The 20,017-nt window shown below is 39.0% G+C and overlaps 1 protein-coding gene across 1 annotated transcript in view; it reads right to left on the reverse strand.

The window, feature by feature from the left end:
• Positions 1 to 20,017, reverse strand: part of KIF13A (kinesin family member 13A) — a 287,512-nt gene that overhangs the window by 159,552 nt on the left and 107,943 nt on the right. The window contains 1 exon segment of the mRNA XM_042782437.1: positions 16,608 to 16,620. Within this exon segment, the coding sequence (XP_042638371.1) occupies positions 16,608 to 16,620 (13 nt within the window).

A 20,017-nucleotide genomic window follows, 5' to 3' on the forward strand; every position in this document is an offset into this window, starting at 1 on the left:
CAACCTTCCTTCCGAGGAGTGGCTGGTGGGTTTGAACCGCCAGCCTTCTGGTTAGCAGGCAAGTGTCTTAGCCACTATGCTACCAGAGCTCCCCTTTTTGCAATATAATTCTTAATTTCCTTTATGTATACTCACTGCCATTGAGTCAATTCGGACTCATAGCAACCCCTATTAGGTCTCCAAAGTATAAATCCTTTATGGAAGCAGACTACCCCACCTTTCTTCTGCAGAGCGGCTGGTGGGTTCAAACCACCAACCTGTAGATTAGCAGCCAAATGCCTTAACTACTACAACACCAGAGCTCCTTTCCTGTATGTATAGATACCTATATATGCATGCCAAACAATCTCTTGGATTACACAGTCAACACTGCCTGATGTCAAAGCATCATAAAGGTTCAAAGCAAGGCAATAGCCTCTGTTGCACACCAACAAGAAATAAGGCATTCTCTTAGACTTCAGGAATTCAAAATCTGCTGTAGGAGACAACTGTGCTATGGAAAGTAATATACTCTGAATTGCAGTTGAAATGTCTAAGGGAGCAGGGAGACGATATCTCTTTAAAGAAGTGATTCATCTTTGTATTTATTTACTAAAAGCACTTATTGAACATTTATTATGGGCTAGCTAAGAAAGAAATAAGAGCTCTCACTCTTAAAGATCTCATACTCTATTATGAGGAAGTAAACAAAAAACTTCAGTTGATAAATGGAAAAGAAATTGAAGCTGTCCATGATTTCATTCTACTTGGATCGACAATCAAGTCCATGGAAACAGCAGTCAAAAAAATCAGACAATGTATCACATTCGGCAAATCTGCTGCAAAAGATCTCTTTAAAGTTTTAAAAAGCAAAGATGTCACTTTGATGACTCAGGTGCCTCTGACCAAAGCCACACTGTCTTTTCAGTCACCTCATATGTTTCCAAAAGTTGGATAATGAAAAAGTCAGTCAGTAAGAACGGATGCATTCAAACTGTGGTGTTGGCAAAGAATGTGGACTATATTGTGGGCTGTCAAAACAATGAACAAATCAGTCTTGGATGAAATGTAAGCCAAATGTGCTTTAGAAGTAAGGATGGTGAGACTTCAACTCACTTTAAGCATGGCATCAGAAAAGACTAATCACTAGAAAAGGATATCATTGTTGGTAAAGTAGAGGGTCAATGAAAATGAAGGAAAACTTCAGTAAGACGGATTGACAGAACAGATTGGATTGCAACAATAGATTCAAACACATCAACAATCATGCAGATGGCACGGAACCAGGCAACATTTCATTCTGTTTTACATAAGGTCATCACGAAGTGGAGCCAACTCGGCAGCAACTAACAAAAACAAAATCCACCAAGAAAAGTAAAGAAGGCAATAAAGGATGGTGAAAGTATAGAAGTGAGTATAAGGTTCAGCAGGAATTCAAAACTGGAATAATTAAACCAGAGGGAGGAACTCAGGAAAGGTTTCTAGAAGAGGTAAAGGTTGAGCTGAATTTTGAAAGATAACTGCTGAGTAGACAAGTAGAAAAGACATTCCAATAAAGGGCAATGCTTGTAAGCAACAGAGATAATAAGGAGTTGAGTGTGACTGGAGCAGCCTGCAAATAGTAGGCAGGGAGAGAAAGAGAAAAACCTGGAAGAGCAGGTTGAGGCCAGATCACATAGGACTTTATGTGCATTATTAAGAAGCCCAGAATTCACCTTGTTGGCTAGTGATAGGATCATATTCTCAGTTTGGAATGATGACTATGGCAGTGATGTTGAAGGCGGACTGAATGGGTACAAGGGTCAAAGAGGCTAATTAATTAGCACACCATTATGATAATGATGGAGGTCACTGACTCGAACTAATTTGGTGGAAATTGGTTTGCTTTGGTTTTAAGATAATGATCAAAGCTTCTGCTACTCAGGAGAGGAGCTCTAGTGAATGTCTACTCTTTTTTTATTTTTATCTTTGCCCAGAACTCCAATTTATTCTAGACATAGCAATTTTTCTTTTGGAGAATTATACTACTGTCCACTCAGCCATTTTGTTACCATGGGTACTGCCATGTTTTTATATTTCCCACCACTGATTGCTCAGGGGAGAGGCACAAGGGCTCAAGCTGGACCTCTACCAGTTCCTTAATCCTTTGGCCAGCATTAACTGACCCCAAAATAGATATGTGATTTGGCATTTTCAGATTAGGATCTAAGAAGACAACTAGCCTTTTCTTCTCTCATGACTGATGCCTAAATCTGGGACATGTTGAGGGCATGTTTCTAACCATGTGGACCAGAGAATCAGAGAGAGCTGGTCTGTAGCAAGAGAGACAAATGAAGCAGACACATAAGAGGGCAGTGACAGGAGGTAGGAGACAGGGAGGTGTGACTGCATTGTAAGTCCAGTCACTTTCTGTTCTTGAGTTCTTCTAGACATCCTAGAATCCTTACAATACATTTACCTTTTGGTTAATATAATCTGAGTTTCTGTCGCTATTAGCTAGAAAAGTCCCAACTACTATGTTTTTGTTGTTGTTAGTTGTTGCTGGGTCGATTCTGACTCATTGTGACCCCGTGTGTTCAGGGCTGACTGCTCCATAGAATTTTCAAGGTTGTAACCTTTTGGGAGCAGATCACTAGGCCTGTTTTCCAAGGCATCTCTGCATGGGTTCAAACTGCCAACATTTTGACTAGCAGTCAAACACTTAACCATTTGTGCCACCCAGAGAGTCCTGCAACTGCTATAAGAAATAAATATGAGAGAAGTTAAAGGAAGGGTGTCAGTATTAACAACCTCATTTTCAAGAATGTAGAATGTATGAGAGTTTAAAATCAGAGGCACTTGGTGCGTGTAAATAAAGCATTCTGGAAGCAGAGCCATAACTCCACCTGAGGCTAGAATCCATGTTGAATTTTAAAGCTGTCTTTTCTAATATCAGTTCCTCTAACCCTGATGCTGAACTAACCTTGATGCTGCTCATACTCCGAAAAGCAGCTATTCTTTTGTTCTGAATTCTAGCAGGTGCAGAATATCACAATCTACTTCCAGAGGGTGTTTTCACTGAGGTCAAACAGATGCAGGCCTTACCCAAAGGGTCTTTATGCACAGCATTGTTGATAAATTTTTATAACAGTAGGGTATTAGAGCTTAAATTCTAAAGCACTTAGGTTGTGGAAGGCTGCAGTCTACTATAAAGAGCCCTAACTCCATTTTGAGCCCTGACATAAGTTCAGACGCCATTTGAGTTCTTTACGACCAGACCATTAAATACAGCAATGTGCCTATGCACAGACAAGTCCAGCACAGACAAGTCCAGCGCAAATCCAGGGAGGAGCTCTTTGCCCTCAGGAAGAGTGTGATTGAAAGTAGATTATGTTCACACAAAGAATTAGGGAACTTGCATGGGTGTGTCCTTAATGACATCATAATAGTCACTTAGGAGTTCTGGTGGCATAGTGCCTAAGGCATTTCACTGCTAACCAGAAGGCTGGCAGTTCAAACCCACCAGCCACTCCTCAGAAGGAAGGTTGGGCAATCTACTTCCATAGTGATACCTCCTCAGAAACCCAAGGAAGTGTCTCTATGAGTTGGATCCAACTCAAGAGCAGTTAAGAGAGAACAGTTGCTTGGGGTCTTGATATTGTCTTGTAACCCACCTTGTGGCTATGACTCAGGGCAGTATGTAGCCAGGTGATCAAGCCCCTGAAACAATCCTGTAACCCTTTTTAATCTTTAACTGTGTATGTATCCCAATCAAGGTCCTTTCCCGCTTTTGTAGTCCTACCTGTAACAGGGATGAATTGACCTGCCACCAATTGTGATCTTGCAATGATTTCCTTTGTACCCTATCAAATATAATAAACATGACTGTGACTCAGTGAACTCCATTTGGCTTCCTTGTAATGTGTACATGCTAATGGTTTCCCTCATGCTGGAAATTATCTTTGTTTTGTTTTTGTCCTGTCTAAAGCTTAATAAAAGGATCTTTTATAGAACATGTAAGGAGCATTGGTGGTATAGTGGTAAAAGCATTCAGTTGCTCACTGGAAAAAAAGTCGTTGGTTCAAACCCACTAGCTGCTCTGAGGGAGAAAGATGAAGGAGTTTGCTTCTGTAAAGATTTACAGTCTTGGATACCCTATCGGGCAGTTCTACTCTGTCCTAAAGGGTCACTAGGAGTTGGAATCAATTCGACAGCAGTGGCTTATAGAACATGTTTGAATCTGAGGTCTTTTTACCCCTAGCATACTAGAAACAGACATGATTGAGAAAACACTATTTATAGCAAGTTACCCAAAAAACTTGTCCTGTCATTGTCCTGTGACCATCCTGTAGGAAACTGAAGAGCATGTATACCTGAAATCATTGACCCTTAACCTATCATATAATCTCACTTATGTGTTATCCATTTATTCTTCCTCCCCCTCCCCCCTTCTTCAAATGGACTGTGCCTGGTGGGTCCAGCCACAGAGAAGAGGAGGTTGGGCTGACTATGAGTCTCAGGTCACCAGAGTCTAAAGAATCAGAAGTAGCCCAGGGCTTGCAGTCATGTATCCTGCAGTCAGATCAAACTGGAAAGACTGACAAGAGCTCACTCTGCTGGGGCTGACCCAGGTCCATGTGGGATTCAGGAGACTTTCCCTAGCTGAGCAAACTTCTGCTCTTCTGGATTTGCAGCTAGATCACAACTTCAAGAGACAAGGGAGACAGAAATCTTTTAATTTTTTTCTGGAACCATAAGCCATGAAATCTGGTACCCTGTCAGATTCATCTTTAGGTATCTGAAGGCACACAGAGTGGAGACATCTGGCTCTCCACAAAGCTAGGCAGGAGAAAAGGAGAAAGGGACAGGGCCTGTAGAAATGTCAAGGTAGAAACACACAGTATGATGTTTCTGAAGTTTTGTTTTAAAACCTTGGGAATTTTAAAAAATGTCATTTAGAATGACTGAATGTGGCAGATTTGCACTACCATTCTAAATTATTCACTGTCCCCCTAGTAAAAGGATTATACATCCTTGTCTACCTCAACATGACTTGCACCCCACTGAGGGGAATATAATTCCAACCTTCCTGACCTCCAGCTTGGCCAAGTGACTTGCCAATGAAATATGAACAAAGTGATATAAGCCAGTTCCAACAGTAGCTTTATGGCTCTCCTCCTTTTCTCCCCCTCTGCAACAAAAATTGTTTTGGTGTTGTTACTGTCGTCAAGTCAATTTCAACTCATAGTGATCCCACGTGATAGAGCAGAACAACCTCATAGGGTTTTCAGGGTTTACGGGAAGGAACTCTGGTGGTATAAATAGTGATTAAGGCATTTGGCTGCTATTCAAAAAGTCAGTGGTTCAAAACCAAAAGCTGCTCTGTAGAAGAAATATGAGGCAATCTGCTTCCATAAAGACTTACAGCTTTGGAAACCCAATGGGGGTCACTATGAGTTGGAATCAACTTCATGGCAGTGAGTGTGGCTTTTTTTAGTTTGGAATCTTTATGGAAGCAGAATGCCAGATATTTCTCCCACAGAGCCGCTGGGTGGATTGGAACCACTGACATTTCAGTTAGCGGCTGAGCACTTAACCACTGCATCACGAGAGCTTTATGCCATAATGATAGCAAGTTCCAAATAGGAGTTGCTCCTTCAGTCTGGGGCCTACATTAAAGTCACATGGTTCAGAACTATAGCAGACCTCAGCTGACATGTAACAGCACAGGAATAAACGTTTGTTTTTTCAAACCAGAGAACGTTTAAGGTTGTTACTGTCACATAACTTAGCATACACAGACTAACATGTAATCCATCCTGGGTTCTCTAGTTTTCTCTACTCATCAACTTACTATGTATTCTGCAGCCAAAATTCCTGGCATGTACACTTCTGATCATGTAACTTTTCTACATAAAAGTCAAATGATTCTTCAGATCTTACCAGATTAAGGTCATTCTCCCAAGCCCTCTTCAGACTACCTATTTTCCCAGTTTTTTTGTTTTGTTTTGTTTTTTACTGTGGTAAAAATATATGGAACAAAACGGTTGCCATTTCTACATATTTTACATGTACAATTCAGTGACATTATTTACCATGCTGTACAGCCATCACCATGACCCATTTTCAAATTTTTCTAACATCCTTAACAGAAACTTAGTGCCTCTAAACACTACTACTCCCTTTTTCCCTTCTCCTTTCCACAGCTGGTAACCACTAATGAACCTTGGTCTCTATATACTTACCTACTCTAGATATTTCACATAAGTGGCATTATACCATATTTGTCCTTTTATGGCCTGACTTATTTCACTCAGAATAATGTTTTCAAGATTTATCTATGTTACAGCATGTATCAAAACTTCATTTCTTGTTATGGCTGAATTATATTTCATTGTACAGATATATCTACCACCTTTTGTTTATCCATTCATCTGCTGATGGACAGCTGAGTTGTCCACCTTTTGTTACTGTGAATAATGTGAATAATGCTGCAATAAATACTCGTTTACAAGCATCAAACTGTGTCCTTCATATTATTTGGATCCACAATCAACACCAGTGGAAGCAGCAGTCAAGAAATCAAATGTCGTATTACACTGAGCAAATCTGCTGCAAAAGACCTCTTTAAAGTGCTAAAGAGAAAAGATGCCTGCCTCTTTGAAGACTAAGGTACACCTATGCCAAGCCATGGTATTTTCAGTAGCCTCATATGCATGCAAAAGCTGGACAATGAATAAGGAAGACCAAAGAACAGTTGATGCTTTTGAATTATGGTTTAGTGAAGAATACTGAAAGTACCATGGACTGCCAGTAGAACGGACAGATCCATCCTGGAAGAAGTTCAGCCAGAATGTTCCATAGAGGGGAACATGTCTAGACTTCATCTCACCTACTTTGGTCATGCTGTCAGAAGGGACCATGCCCTGGAGAAGGATGTCATGCTTGGTAAAGTGGAGGGTCAGTGAAAAAAGGTAAGGCCCTCAATGAGATGGATTGACACAGTGACTGCCACAGTGGGCTCACAAGGATTGTGAGGCTGGCACAGAACCAGGCAGTGTTTCATTCTGTACACAGGGTTGCTATGAGTCAGAGCCAACTTGATGGCACTTAACAACAACATTTTTCTCCTAGTTTTTTAATACACAACTTTCTGTCATGTACCCTATACTCTAACCAAAATTTGCAACTTATTACTTCCTAACACATCAATTGCTTTCTTTTTTTGCTCCTTATATAAATTATGAGTCTTATTCCATTATATCTGCCCTTCTGAAATCTGATTTATACCTGAAGGCCCTCTTCAAGTTCCACTTTTAGCCATGAAGACTTTCTTCCCCTGCAGTCACAAAGTACTGAAGTCATGAATTATGACGTTTATTGTAATCTGTTTTCCATTACTTAGGGTGCTATTTCATACACACACACACACACACACACACATATACATATATATATACACACACACACACAGAGATACATTGTTGTTGTTGTTATGTGCCCTTGAGTCGGACCTGACTCATAGCGACCCCTCCTTGGGCTTCCGAGACAGTATCACTACAGAAGTAGATTGCCCCATCTTCCTTCCGAGGAGTGGCTGGTGGGTTTGAACCGCCAGCCTTCTGGTTAGCAGTCAAGTGCCTTAGGCACTACACTACCAGATCTCCCATATATATATATATATGGGACCTCCTATACATATATACATATACATATATATATATATATATATATATATATATATATCTTGCACATACACGATCTTACTTAGCATATGAATTCTAGAAAAAAAAAAATATAATCTTCCTTAACATGTTATGAATTCTAGAAAGCAGAAAACAAAACAAACAGTTGCCATCAGTCAATTCCAACAACTCATGGAAACCCTGTGTGTGAAGACCAGAAGTGTGCTCCACAGGGTTTCCAAAGCTGTGACTTTCTGGAAGTAGATCACCAAGCCTTTCCTCTGAGGTGCCTCTGGGTGGATTCAAACTTCCAACATTTCAGTGAGTAGTCAGCACAAATATTCTCAATTAATGCTTGTCTAATGAATGAATTTTGAATATAAAAATAAAACGATTCCTAGGAAAGGTACATAGCAGGAAGGTTATTTGTCACTGAGTTCACACAGCTGCAACACTCCTAGACACAGATATAGATGTAGAAATATAAGGCGTTACAGTAGAGCTGCTGTATTTAACTGGGTTAAGAAACAAGAAAAAGCCTAGAATTGTTGTTGGAAAGATGTTCTGTACTTAACCATGTGTTTGGTCTAACACAGTGCTGTCTAACTGAAATATAATTTAAGCCACATACATAATTTTAAATGTTTTTGGTAGACAAGTAAAGAAGTTAAGATACAAGAATATTTTTAGTAATATATTCTATTTTACCCAATATATCCAAAATATTTAGTTTACATTCTTTTTTCTCTTATACTACGTCTTTGAAGTCTGATGTGTTTTACACTTACAACACGTCATGTGTTTAATAGCCACCTGTGGCTAATGACTGTCATATAGAATATCATAGGTCTAGAACTCATTTTAGGAGCTCTGGTAGCACAGTGCCTAAGGCACTTGACTGCTAACCAGAAGACTGGTGGTTCAAACCCACCAGCCACTCCTCGGAAGGAAGGTTGGGCAATCTACTTTCGTAGTGATACTGCTTTGGAAACCCAAGGAGGGGTCCATATGAGTCGGGTCCAACTTGACAGCACATAACAACAACAACAGAATTCATCTTAGACAAGCCTTTAGTTTTTAGAAATCCACCAAAGCAAAGCAAAGGCAATAGAACATAATGGTATTCACGGATTGTAAAAATAAAACTGAATAAACCATGCTTCATATGGCATAAAAACCCACTGCCGTCAAGGGGATTCTGGCTCATAGTGACATTGTACAGAATACAACTCCTTTCTCCTTTTTTTCTGAGCAATTTTTGAGAAATGGAGTGTTTGGTATATCTGCATATCTTTTTTAAAAGATAGTGTCTCTAAAAGGTAACAATTTTATTTTACTACAATGTTTTTTAATGTAAGTTTGCCAAGAAACAGATGTAAAAAGAGGGATTAAAAACCTTAAAGTTGAGTAGTTCCTAACCTCACTTGTAAATAAAATTTAAAAAAATTTTAAAGTGAAGTTAATTAGTAAGATCTAATTGTTCAAATAAATCATAAACTATAGTGTACTAAACACAACAATTATGGGTGAAAAATGAATAAACTGAGTTAGAAAACATAAGAGCCTAAGTAAAGTGATTTTACAGATACTTACATTTTCTACAAACTTTTCCTTCTTATTCTTCCTCCCTACCTTGCCCCACAATACTCAACAAACAGAAAAACCACTTTACAATCCTCTGGTGTAACAGAAAGTGTTACAGAAGGTCTAGATCTGGAGCCAAGCTGTCCCACTGGATAGTCTTAGCCAACTCATTCCTTAAGCCCTTAGTTTCCTTGTTCTCAAAACAAGAGAGTTTGAATGGTCTAAGTTCAAAAATTTCTCCCCATCTCTAGTGCTAACTTGGCACATGGAAAGTGTGCAATAACTACTGAGGAACAGAAGAATAAGGAAAAAGGAGAAAGAATGTATTTGTTATTCTCTGTGTGTGTTTCAATGTGGCTCCACAGGAGGGCAAAGATACCTGTGCCAGGTATGACCAAAGCATGAAAAATGAAGGGTACTAGGATATACTGGACAGCCTGGGGCCATCTGGGAATCCAGCAGCTGGGCTACTGAAGGCAAAGCAACTTTTTGGAAATAACATTTTGGAAGGTCACACTTTTTAGAAACAGATCACCACACCTTTCCTCTGGGGTGCTTCTGGGTGGATTCAACATTTCAGTGAGTAGTCAGCATAAATATTCTCAATTAATGTTTGTCTAATGAATGAATTTTGAATATAAAAATAAAATTATTCCCAGGAAAGGTACATAGCAGGAAGGTTATTTGTCACTGAGTTCATGCAGCTGTAACACACCTAGACACAGAAAGTCACATGTGTGACTGAGGACATTTTTCCTGTACTCTATCAACATAGCATGTGTAATGTGTGGAATGAGTGATTCTCCAAATATGTGTGCCAATTCCCTTTGTACCAAATCCTGCTAAATCTAACCTTTATCAGAGAGTTACTAGCAACTTTTCCACTTTCACCTTTTTTTAAATACTTCTAAGATAGAAAACTCTGACTCAAAATTAGTCACACTGATAAGGAAAAATACACCTACCTAACTCTGAATGTTTTAAGTATTTTGCAAGTATTTTCCCCCAGTCAATGGCCTATATTTTCACTCCTAACAGTGGATTTAACATAGCAGAAGCTTTTAATTTTAATGAAGACCTATCATTTTTCTTTTTTCATGGCTCATGATTTTGGTTATACCCACAAGGTCACCTAACTTTTCTCCTATATTAGCTTCCGTAAGTTTTTTTTTTAAAGTTTTTATTGTGATTTGGGTGAAAGTTTACAGAGCAAATTCAATTTCCCTACAGCAGTTCATACATATTTGGTTTCATGACATTGACTGCAACTCCCCACAATGGAACAGCTTTCTTCCCACTTCCTCCCTGCAGTTACCTCTTCCTTGTGTCCTGTCCTATCCATTCCTGCCCCCTGAGCGATCTCCTTGTACAAACACTACCCTTCTGTTCTCCCATAATTGATCACTTTAAGGAGTGTATCTACCTGATCTCCTGCAAGTTTTATAGTTTGGCATTTTACATTTAGATCTATGATCCATTTTTAGTCAATTTCTGTTAAGTGTGTAAGGTCTGTGACTAGAGTCTTTTTTTTTTTTTTTTTGCATGTGAATGTCCAATTCTTCCTATTCATTTGTCTTTCTGTACTTCATTTTGATGTTTTCTGTTACCGTATCTTCCAGTTAGGAGCTCTGGTGGCGTAGTGCCTAAGGCACTTGACTGCTAACCAGAAGGCTGGCGGTTCAAACCCACTAGCCACTCCTCAGAAGGAAGACGGGACAATCTACTTCTGTAGTGATACTGTCTCGGAAACCCAAAGAGGTGTTGCTACGAGTCAGACCTGACTCGACGGCAGTGAGTGTGGTTTCTGTTTTTTTATCTTCCAGTTGTTTTACTCTCTTTTCAGTTGGATCTATTCTGCCACAAAACTCTAATACTAAATTTTTAATTTTGGTTTTGGGTTTTTTAGACTCATAATTAACATTGGATTACTTCCTAAATCTATTACATTACTTTTTATAAGTTCCAGTTCTCTTGAACAGATAAAGAGAACTCTCTCTTATCTTTTTACTCCTTGAATATAGTAAGCATAGTTATTTTAAAATCCCCATCTAATAATAGGAGCTCTGGTAGCATAGTGGCTAAGGCACTTGACTGCTAACCAGAAGGCTGGCGGTTCAAACCCACCAGCCACTCCTCGGAAGGAAGGTTGGGCAATCCTACTTCCACAGTGATACTGCCTCGGAAACCCAAGGAGGGGTCGCTCTGAGTTGGGGCTGACTCGGTGGCAAAACAACAACAACAACAACAACAACAACAATCTAATAATTTGAACATCTGAGGTATCTGTGAGTCTATTTCTATAATTTCTGCTAGTTCTTGTTCATGTCACCTTGTCTTGCCATGTGCCTCTTTATGTTTGATTATGTGCTCGACATGGCAATTTTCAAATTGATTGTGGAATCATTAGAGATCTATAGGCTAGAGCTATGTATTCTAGAATCACTCTGATCCATTTTTAGTGCTTGAGATTTCCTGGATCACACAAAGGACTAGAAACCACACAGCAATCCATGTGAAGGCTGGTACACTTCTGGTTCACCGTTGTACCCTACCCAAGGCTGGGTCTCAATCCAATTTGCCAGAACAAAGTATAAAGAGTTGACAAGATTCTATCTTTGTCAGGACCTGAACTCCAACACTTTTGTCCCATGATACCATCTAGGCCTCCCAAGGCTGTAAGAAATACTGCTCTAACTTTAAGCTGCTTCTTCCTAAATGGCATATACTAAAACCCCGTAGGTTCACCTTTCTAAATTTTCACCTTCTCCTGGATCTTAGTCTGGTAATTCCTTAGAGTGGTATGGTGAATTACTTAGTATGGCCCTTCTAGTCTAAGACTCAAAATAATTGAGTGGGACTATGTAAATAAGGTCCTTGTGGCCCACCAAAGGGAAGGTACAAAGAACCTTTTATTGGCAGGAGGGAGAGCAACCATGCAAATGTCACAAGGTAACTGGTCAGTTTTGCCATCCTGCTAGACTTAAGAGAGCCAATCCCAGAAATGAGAGGGGGACCTCATTACCATGAAGAAAGAAGAAGCCAGAAGAGCCAGTAGTGGAATGCATCCTTTGGACCCAGGATCCCTATGCTGAGAACCTCCTAGACCCAGGAGCCAGAGAGAGAGGCGGGGAGAGGGAGAAGGAGGGAGGGAGGGAGATTTTAACACCAGAGATAGTGTGAGACAACAAGAAGCAGTGGCAAAGAAACAGTGGTAGCAGAACCAGGAGACTGGCATGAGACAATGTGGTGGGCTTCCTGGCCCATCAAACAAGGTAGCTATAGTGGGCAAGCTAACCCATGGAGCAAGACTGCTAAGTGCCTTTGGGCAGGAAACTTCCTGGCAGAGTAAGGTGCCTCCAGGCATTTGCTGACAAAGCTAGGCATGCTAATCCATGGACCTGGAGAGCTAAGTACCTTTGGGCTAAGGCTCACTGTCAGAATAGGTGCCTCTGGGCACTTATGAGTAGAGCTAAAGAGCTTTGTAACATTTGCCCAAGCAGAGCAGAGGCCAGACCTGAAAGAGACCAAGGGCTGAGGGCTAAGAGAAGGCTTGTCCTGAGGGGGCCAAGAGGAACCTGCATGGCCAAGAGGAGCTGAGAGAGCTGTCTTGAACTGAAGAAGGGAAACACTGTCTATATGCTTCCTGATCCTGAGTTGTATCCTGTTGATTCTGATCCTGAGTTTTAACCTCTTACTTCCCTAATGAACCCTGTAAGTATAAATATTATCTGTCAGTTCCATGTGGTCACTGCAACAAATAATTGAACTCAGCAGAGAAGTAGAAAATGCTATGGGAGGGATGACTGATGAAAGAACTGGAATCGGTAAAGAGGATGGAGAGTGGAGGTATGTCTAGCCTACACTTCACAGGACTCAGCCTTGAAAGCTGATGCTGAAAGGATTCTCTCCACTCATGAAATTAGACAAAAAGGTCAGCCACTCCATGCCATTTTTATACTTACTAACTTGTTATCTCCCCAGTAGCTTTAAGCACCAAACCAAAAATGCACTGCCATCAAGTGGATTCCAACTCATAACAACCTCCATTGGGTTTCCGAGGAGGTAAATCTTTATGGAAGTAGATTGCTCCCATGTTCCCATGTTCCTTCCACAGACTGGCTGGTAGGTTTGAACTGTTAACCTTCTGGTTAGCAGTCAAATACCTTAGACATTGCACCACTAAAGCTCTTCCCTTTAAGCACTGGTCTTATTATTTTGTCTAGTCCTAGCTGTCCTCAGTGGAGTGAGAAAGGTGATACTAACGAACAAACTGGCCATTTCTGACCATGGATGTCAGAACATGGGCCTTTGTTCTATGAATTCTACAAATATTTTGCCTTTTGTGACCTTTAACACAACTGACTTTGTTTTTTCTTTTTTGCACCAATTTCTGTCTTTCTTTTTTTTTTTTCACAACTGACTGTTTTATATTGCGTATATGTTCCCTAATCTACCCCTATTAGAATGCTGGGACTGGGTCTTATTCATATAGCGTATGTGCCCTGCCCAGAATAATTACTGGTTCAATTGAACCAACTAGTCATCTCCGATGTTTTTGCTGGTTATTCATGCCAAAATTTCACTGTTTTAAATCAATAAACTTTCATTTGTATATGATCATCATCAAAGGCACTTTCCCTTTCAACATGTACATAATTCCAGCAAGGAAAGGCCTGTATCTATTTTAGTATGGTTTTGTGTGGTTTTTTTTTTTTGACTCTATTGTTGTCATTTGTTTGACTTCAAGTTGATCTTTATACTTTCCAGATGTGCCTTATGGCATCTGTTTTTTTCTTTAACTTGGTGATTTAAAATTAATTTTTATTTTTGAAATTTTTATTGCACTTCTCAAGAATTATCAATAGGATAACTAGTGAAACCTAGACTGAAAGCACCTAGCATTTATACTGGATAGAAAGCATCCAAGACAGTTCTGTGTACAAAACAACTATGATTTTTTTAAAATGTATATGTGTCCTACAAGGCCACTATGAGTCGAAAACAATTCAATAGCAACGGGGCTTGTGTTATGTGTTGTTCTGTACTTCACTAAGTACCCATACGTAGTTTGTTTAGTATTTCATTGCCTTTTTCTTTGGGGAAAGAATTAAACATATTACAAGACTGACAGTCTGTTCTGAAACTTCTGTATGCCAACAGGAAAGGAAAGAGACACTATTTCCTGAGTAGCAGATAAATTTTTCAGTTTGCAAATTTTAGTGATTATGTCCACATCACTTTGCTCAGGGAGGGTTCCCTAATCCCTCAGATTTGACCAGGATGCCACTGCTTATACTTCTACAGTGTTATATATTTCCTGTTTCTGAACAGATCTCATATTTATATTATTTGTTCAATGAACGCCTTCCTTGCTGGAACTTAACTCTTCTTGCCAAGGACAATACCTAAGAAACCACTGAAAAAAACCAAACCTATTGCCATCTAGTCAATTCCAACTCAAGGTGACCCCATGTGTTAAGAGTAAAACTGTTCCATAAGGTATTCTTGGCTGTCATCTTTTACAGAAGCAGAGGGCCAGGCCTTTCTCTCACAGTACCACTGAGTGGGTTTGAATTGGCAACTTTCAGGTTTATTAGTCAAGCACAAACCATGTGCACCACCCAGGAATATATAAAACCAAAACCAAACTCACTGCCATCAAGTCGGATCTGACTCGTAGCAAACCCTCCCCTTGGGTTTCCGAGGCAATATCACTACAGGAGTAGATTGCCCAGACTTCCTTCTGCAGAGTGGCTGGTGGGTTTGAACTGCCAGCCTTCTGGTTAGCAGCCAAATGCTTTAGGCACTGTGCCACCAAATATAAACGAATTAAAGTTAGGATGTTAGCTGGTTTCTATACTCCAAAAGCTAAGCTGGATTTTCTTCATAACCCCAGATGCAAGTAAGCTTCCTTATTCTGGATGCTCTACTCTGACACAAGGAGCCCTGGTGGTGCAGTAGTAAAGTGCTCAGCTGTGAAATAAAAGACTGGAAGTTTGAACCAACCAACCACTCCATGGGAGAAAGATGTATCAATCTGCTCCTGTAAAGATTACAGTCTTAAAAACCCTATGGGGCAGTTGTACTCAGTTTATAGGGTTGCTATAAGTCAGAATCAAATTGACGGCAACAGGTTTTTTACCTTCAACCAACACAACTTAGATTCTGACCTTATACTACTTGTAGTATCAGTCTGTCCTGATTCTATCTCAGGAACCAAAGCTATAACTAGCACTGTTAGTCAGGGCTGGTAGAATTTCTCCTTCCTATTGATCCCAAGTGTCCCTCTGATACGCAATAAAATGCTGACTGGTAACAAAATCTGCCTTCAATTATTCAGGGATTGATCATTCAGATCTCTGACTTCTCTTTCTCATCTACTTTCTAAAGTCTAGGTTCCTCACTGGTAAACACATCAACAAAAGTTAACCAGAGCAATAGGGGACAACTTCAATTCACTGACTTTGTGATTGGCTAGGAACTACAATGGATTATATGATGGTGGTAGAAGGTTGAATATTTATCTAAAAGTTTGGAGAATTTTTTCAACTATTCTTAGGTACAGAAAAGACAGTTTGTCTGATCAATAATCACAATTACCAAACTACCATACTGTGATGTTACTATTTTTTGTCCTTCTACTTTCTAAGGTGGCGATGCTACACCTGCTCCTCACTTACTATCTTGTTATCAGATATTACGCATTTACAACAACAGTAAAAAATCTACTAGCCAACTATTTTGCCCATTAATGACATACATTTGGCAGCAATGAGCACCAAGGTAAAAGTCAAGAGTAACACTGATTGTGATGGTTATGGTTATGCATAAACTTGGCTGGGCCATGCTTCTCAGTGGTTTGGCAGTTATGTAGCAATGCCATTGGCAGTTATGTAGTGATACCATCTGGCAGTTATGTAATGATTTAGGCATCCTCCATTTTGTGGTCTGATGTGTTCTCCTCCATTTTTATATAACATCAATTTTACATAACAACCTACTATTTGGAACTTAACCATTTCAATAAGTGAGTAGTAGGTACATACGGTCCCAGGTTCCCCTCTTACTCATTGTGAATTACAATATGTGGTTCTATATCTCTGAGCCTCATTTCATAATAAATAAAATAGAAACAACACTGACATGTTTGGTCTGAGGATCTGGGCATTAGTTCAGAGAATGAAATAACATGTGAAAGTGTTTTGTAAATGTACAATAGCATTCTAATTTTGTGTTATTGCCAACATTTTTGGTTCATGATCTGAGTTGTACATTAGATTGCTATTTTTTGTCAGGGATAGGAGTTTCACATGATGGGTAAAATTCTGGATTTTTGCACATTAAGCCAGTATGCATGCCAAATTCCATACGAGTGCTTACCTTGGGAGGTTTCCTTAATGATAGTAACAAAAACATTGCCACAGCAGAGGTAAGGAGGGTTGTCAACAGAGCAGCCACATCAGAGGGAAGCAATGAAATAGAAAAAAAAAATAAGGTAAATTCAGCATCATGATAACATAAACTGAAAGATATTTTATTTCATGAAGATTGGAAGCCAAATCCACATTAGTACCTGAAATGGTAAACTCTTATATTTGCTAAAAAATACAGTATAAGTATAATGTATTTGTTTCCTGGTTTAATAGCACAAATCCACAAAGTCATTCAGAGGTATTTTTAATGATTCTAAGAAATACCAATGGAAGAGCACCAAAATAAAGATGCTGCAGTCATTACTACATGTGGTCAACTACATTTAAATCAGTTCTCACATTTAAAGAAGGTATTAAATTGCTATTGAAATATATTCATATTTTCCTTTGATTACATATTCTGTAATTTATATGGGAGTTTTTCTCATTTAAAAATCATAGTTCTAGATGATTATTTTCCACATATTTCAACCCTGACAGACAGAAATGTTTAAACTATATCCTTTCTCTACCAAAAACTATACAAGGTTATTTGTTCATATATATATATATATATATATATATATATATATATGTATATATATATATATATTCTTATATTCTGCTTTTTCACCTAATATAATTCTAGGAGTACTGTATATATTTTTTATACTATTTCAGAAAATCGGATGTTTAGTAAACCTTTTTATTGAAGTATAACATATACACAGAAAAGTGCAGACATCATATTTTCTCAGCTCAATGTTCAGCATATGAACACACCTACACATATGCACATTTTTAACATCAATTTTCACATATTAATAACTCAGAAATGACTGAACTGGTACCTGAAGACAACTCTGAAAAGGAAATAATTTTCAAAGCAGCAATATGTTAAGTTGACTTGTTTTGTAACTGTGCAAAATTAAGGAGCTAGACAATAATTTCTGTACTATGACAGTGCTTAGCCTACTTTCAGAAGTAGGTGTGGGTATTCTCGATCAACCTCTAATACTATCAATTCATGCACTGTAAAATTAGTATGAAGGAGAAATGGGGAGTTTTTCCCATGGTTTTAATCCTTGTTCACAGGGAATAGAATCATGGGGATAAGAAAATAGATTTTCCAGGGCAGAGGGCATGGGAAACAAGGCAAAAATAGCATGGTTCCTTTTCTCCATCATTGGGTATAACACTACTCACAGAGCTCCAAGGGCCCCAAACAAAACCCAGAGCTCAATAGCAGAGAAAGAATGCCCATGGATTCCACAACCAGGTGGACTATTTCACAAATCTGCCTCTAGGGAAAGAAATTTAAGACTTTCCTATAATATGAAGCTGAAGCATCATTTTGAAATTCCATGAATTAACTAAAAGAAAATGGGCCCCCATGTCTTATGTTATTATCTCAGACAGTTAAAAACAATGAGAATGTGATTTTTGTTTTATGTTTGGAAAGGAACTATATCTAGAATAACTGATATCACTTGCTGCTACAAAGCAAGTCTCAACGTGTGTGTCTACCTTTCAAACCACACAAACATTTATAGATGTTACGATAAAAATGCATGGTTGCTTTTACTTCTAAGAAAGCCATGGGCTTCAATTCTGTACATAAAGCTTGAAATTTTTGCCAAGAAAATTTCCTTAAGGGGAACATGTTCTAGGAGACATCTGTGCTAAGCAGGTGAAGCAATAATGAAAACTTCACACACAGTACTTTTGACCAAGTCTTTTCTTATTTTGTTTGCTTTATTGTTTAAGAAGCCATTTAAATAACTGTTTATTAAACAAAGAAAAGAAAAAAATCACATGGATTACAATAAGGCAATCATATGAAACAGCATGGGACAACTTAATAAAACAGACGTTTCCCATGTGAAGCTGTGATGACTCAAGCAGCCTAACAAGAGGTGAGACAGGGCAACAGAGGAGTGAGACAGCTAATCTGAATCCCAGAGACTTCTTTAGCATTCTGACATGCTTTCTTTCCATGCCCAACCCACTCCCCAAAACAACAAACCAGTTGCTGCTGAGTCAATTCTGAATTATGGTGACCCCATGTATGCAGAGTAGAAGTACGTGGCATGGAATTTTCAATTGTTGATTTTTTCAGAAGTAGATAGCCAGGCCTTTCTTCCAAGGTGCCTCTGATAGACACAAACTGCTAATCATTCAGCTAGCAACCAAATGCATTAACCATTTATATCACCCAAAGACTCGTTTCATGCCCAGCTGCCAAATAACCATCAGCAGCAGCAAAGAGTAAGTGCTAGTTTTAGCCAGTAGTACATTTACTTCCTTAATTGTTCACTAAAGGAGCTCTGGTAGCATAGTGCCTAAGGCACTTGACTGCTAACCAGAAGGCTGGCGGTTCAAATCCACCAGCCACTCCTCAGAAAGAAGATGGGGCAATCTACTTCCGTAGTGATACTGCCTCGGAAACCCAAGGAGGGGTCCCTATGAGTCAGGTCTGACTCGAGGGCACATAACAACAACAACAACAACAAAGAAACTACTGGCACAGAACCAGGCAGTGTTTGTTCTGTTATACACAGGGTGATAAGAGTTGGAAATGATTTCAATGGCACTTGACAACAACAATCAAACTACCCTTTGTTTACTGATATCCCATTAAAGTTTTATTTATTCTTCTTAGGAAGCCAATTCTATTATACTTATAAAGATAGTACATTACATGAGAATACCAATATAATCTGCTACCTTCTTCTATGTTTCTGACTAAGTACTCCTTCTTGAGAATAAATGGAGACTGGGCAGCAGGGAAGAAAAGGAAGCCACTAAATTCATCTGCTCCTACCCAAATTTACTCATCATTTGGTTTAAAATGAGGATCCTTGCTACTGAAGGGAAAGCAAGCCATTTAGTGCATTACTACTTTACTAATTGGTAAACCTTTTCTGAGGTGTGATGGAGGCAGCTAAGTCATCCTTAATTAACCACAGTTACTGCTCCAATCCCTAGAGACTATATGTAACTCTTCCTCAAGTATCAAGAAAAAGGTTTCCAATGTGAATAATAACCAATACCATGATTAAATAGAATATTACATCCTTGGAAAAAAAAACTAATGTGACATCTGCATGAAAGAGGATGAATGAGGATGAATACCATAAACATCTCTATCAGATTTAACACACTTATTGCTGTCAAGTCAGTTCTGACTCATAGCAACCCTACAGGACAAGAGAGAATTACCCCATAGAATTTCCAAGACTGTAAATCTTTGCAGGAGATTTGTTAGCAGGGATATTGTCTTTCTCCTGTGGAATGGCTAGTAGGTTTGAACCACTGACCTTCTGGCTAGCAGCTGAGCACTTCACCATTGCACCAACATAATCAATATTAAATATA

This window comes from Orycteropus afer, unplaced genomic scaffold (assembly GCF_000298275.1).
Source record: "Orycteropus afer afer isolate SDZICR_OR568_19922 unplaced genomic scaffold, OryAfe1.0 scaffold00012, whole genome shotgun sequence".
Taxonomy (NCBI): domain Eukaryota; kingdom Metazoa; phylum Chordata; class Mammalia; order Tubulidentata; family Orycteropodidae; genus Orycteropus; species Orycteropus afer.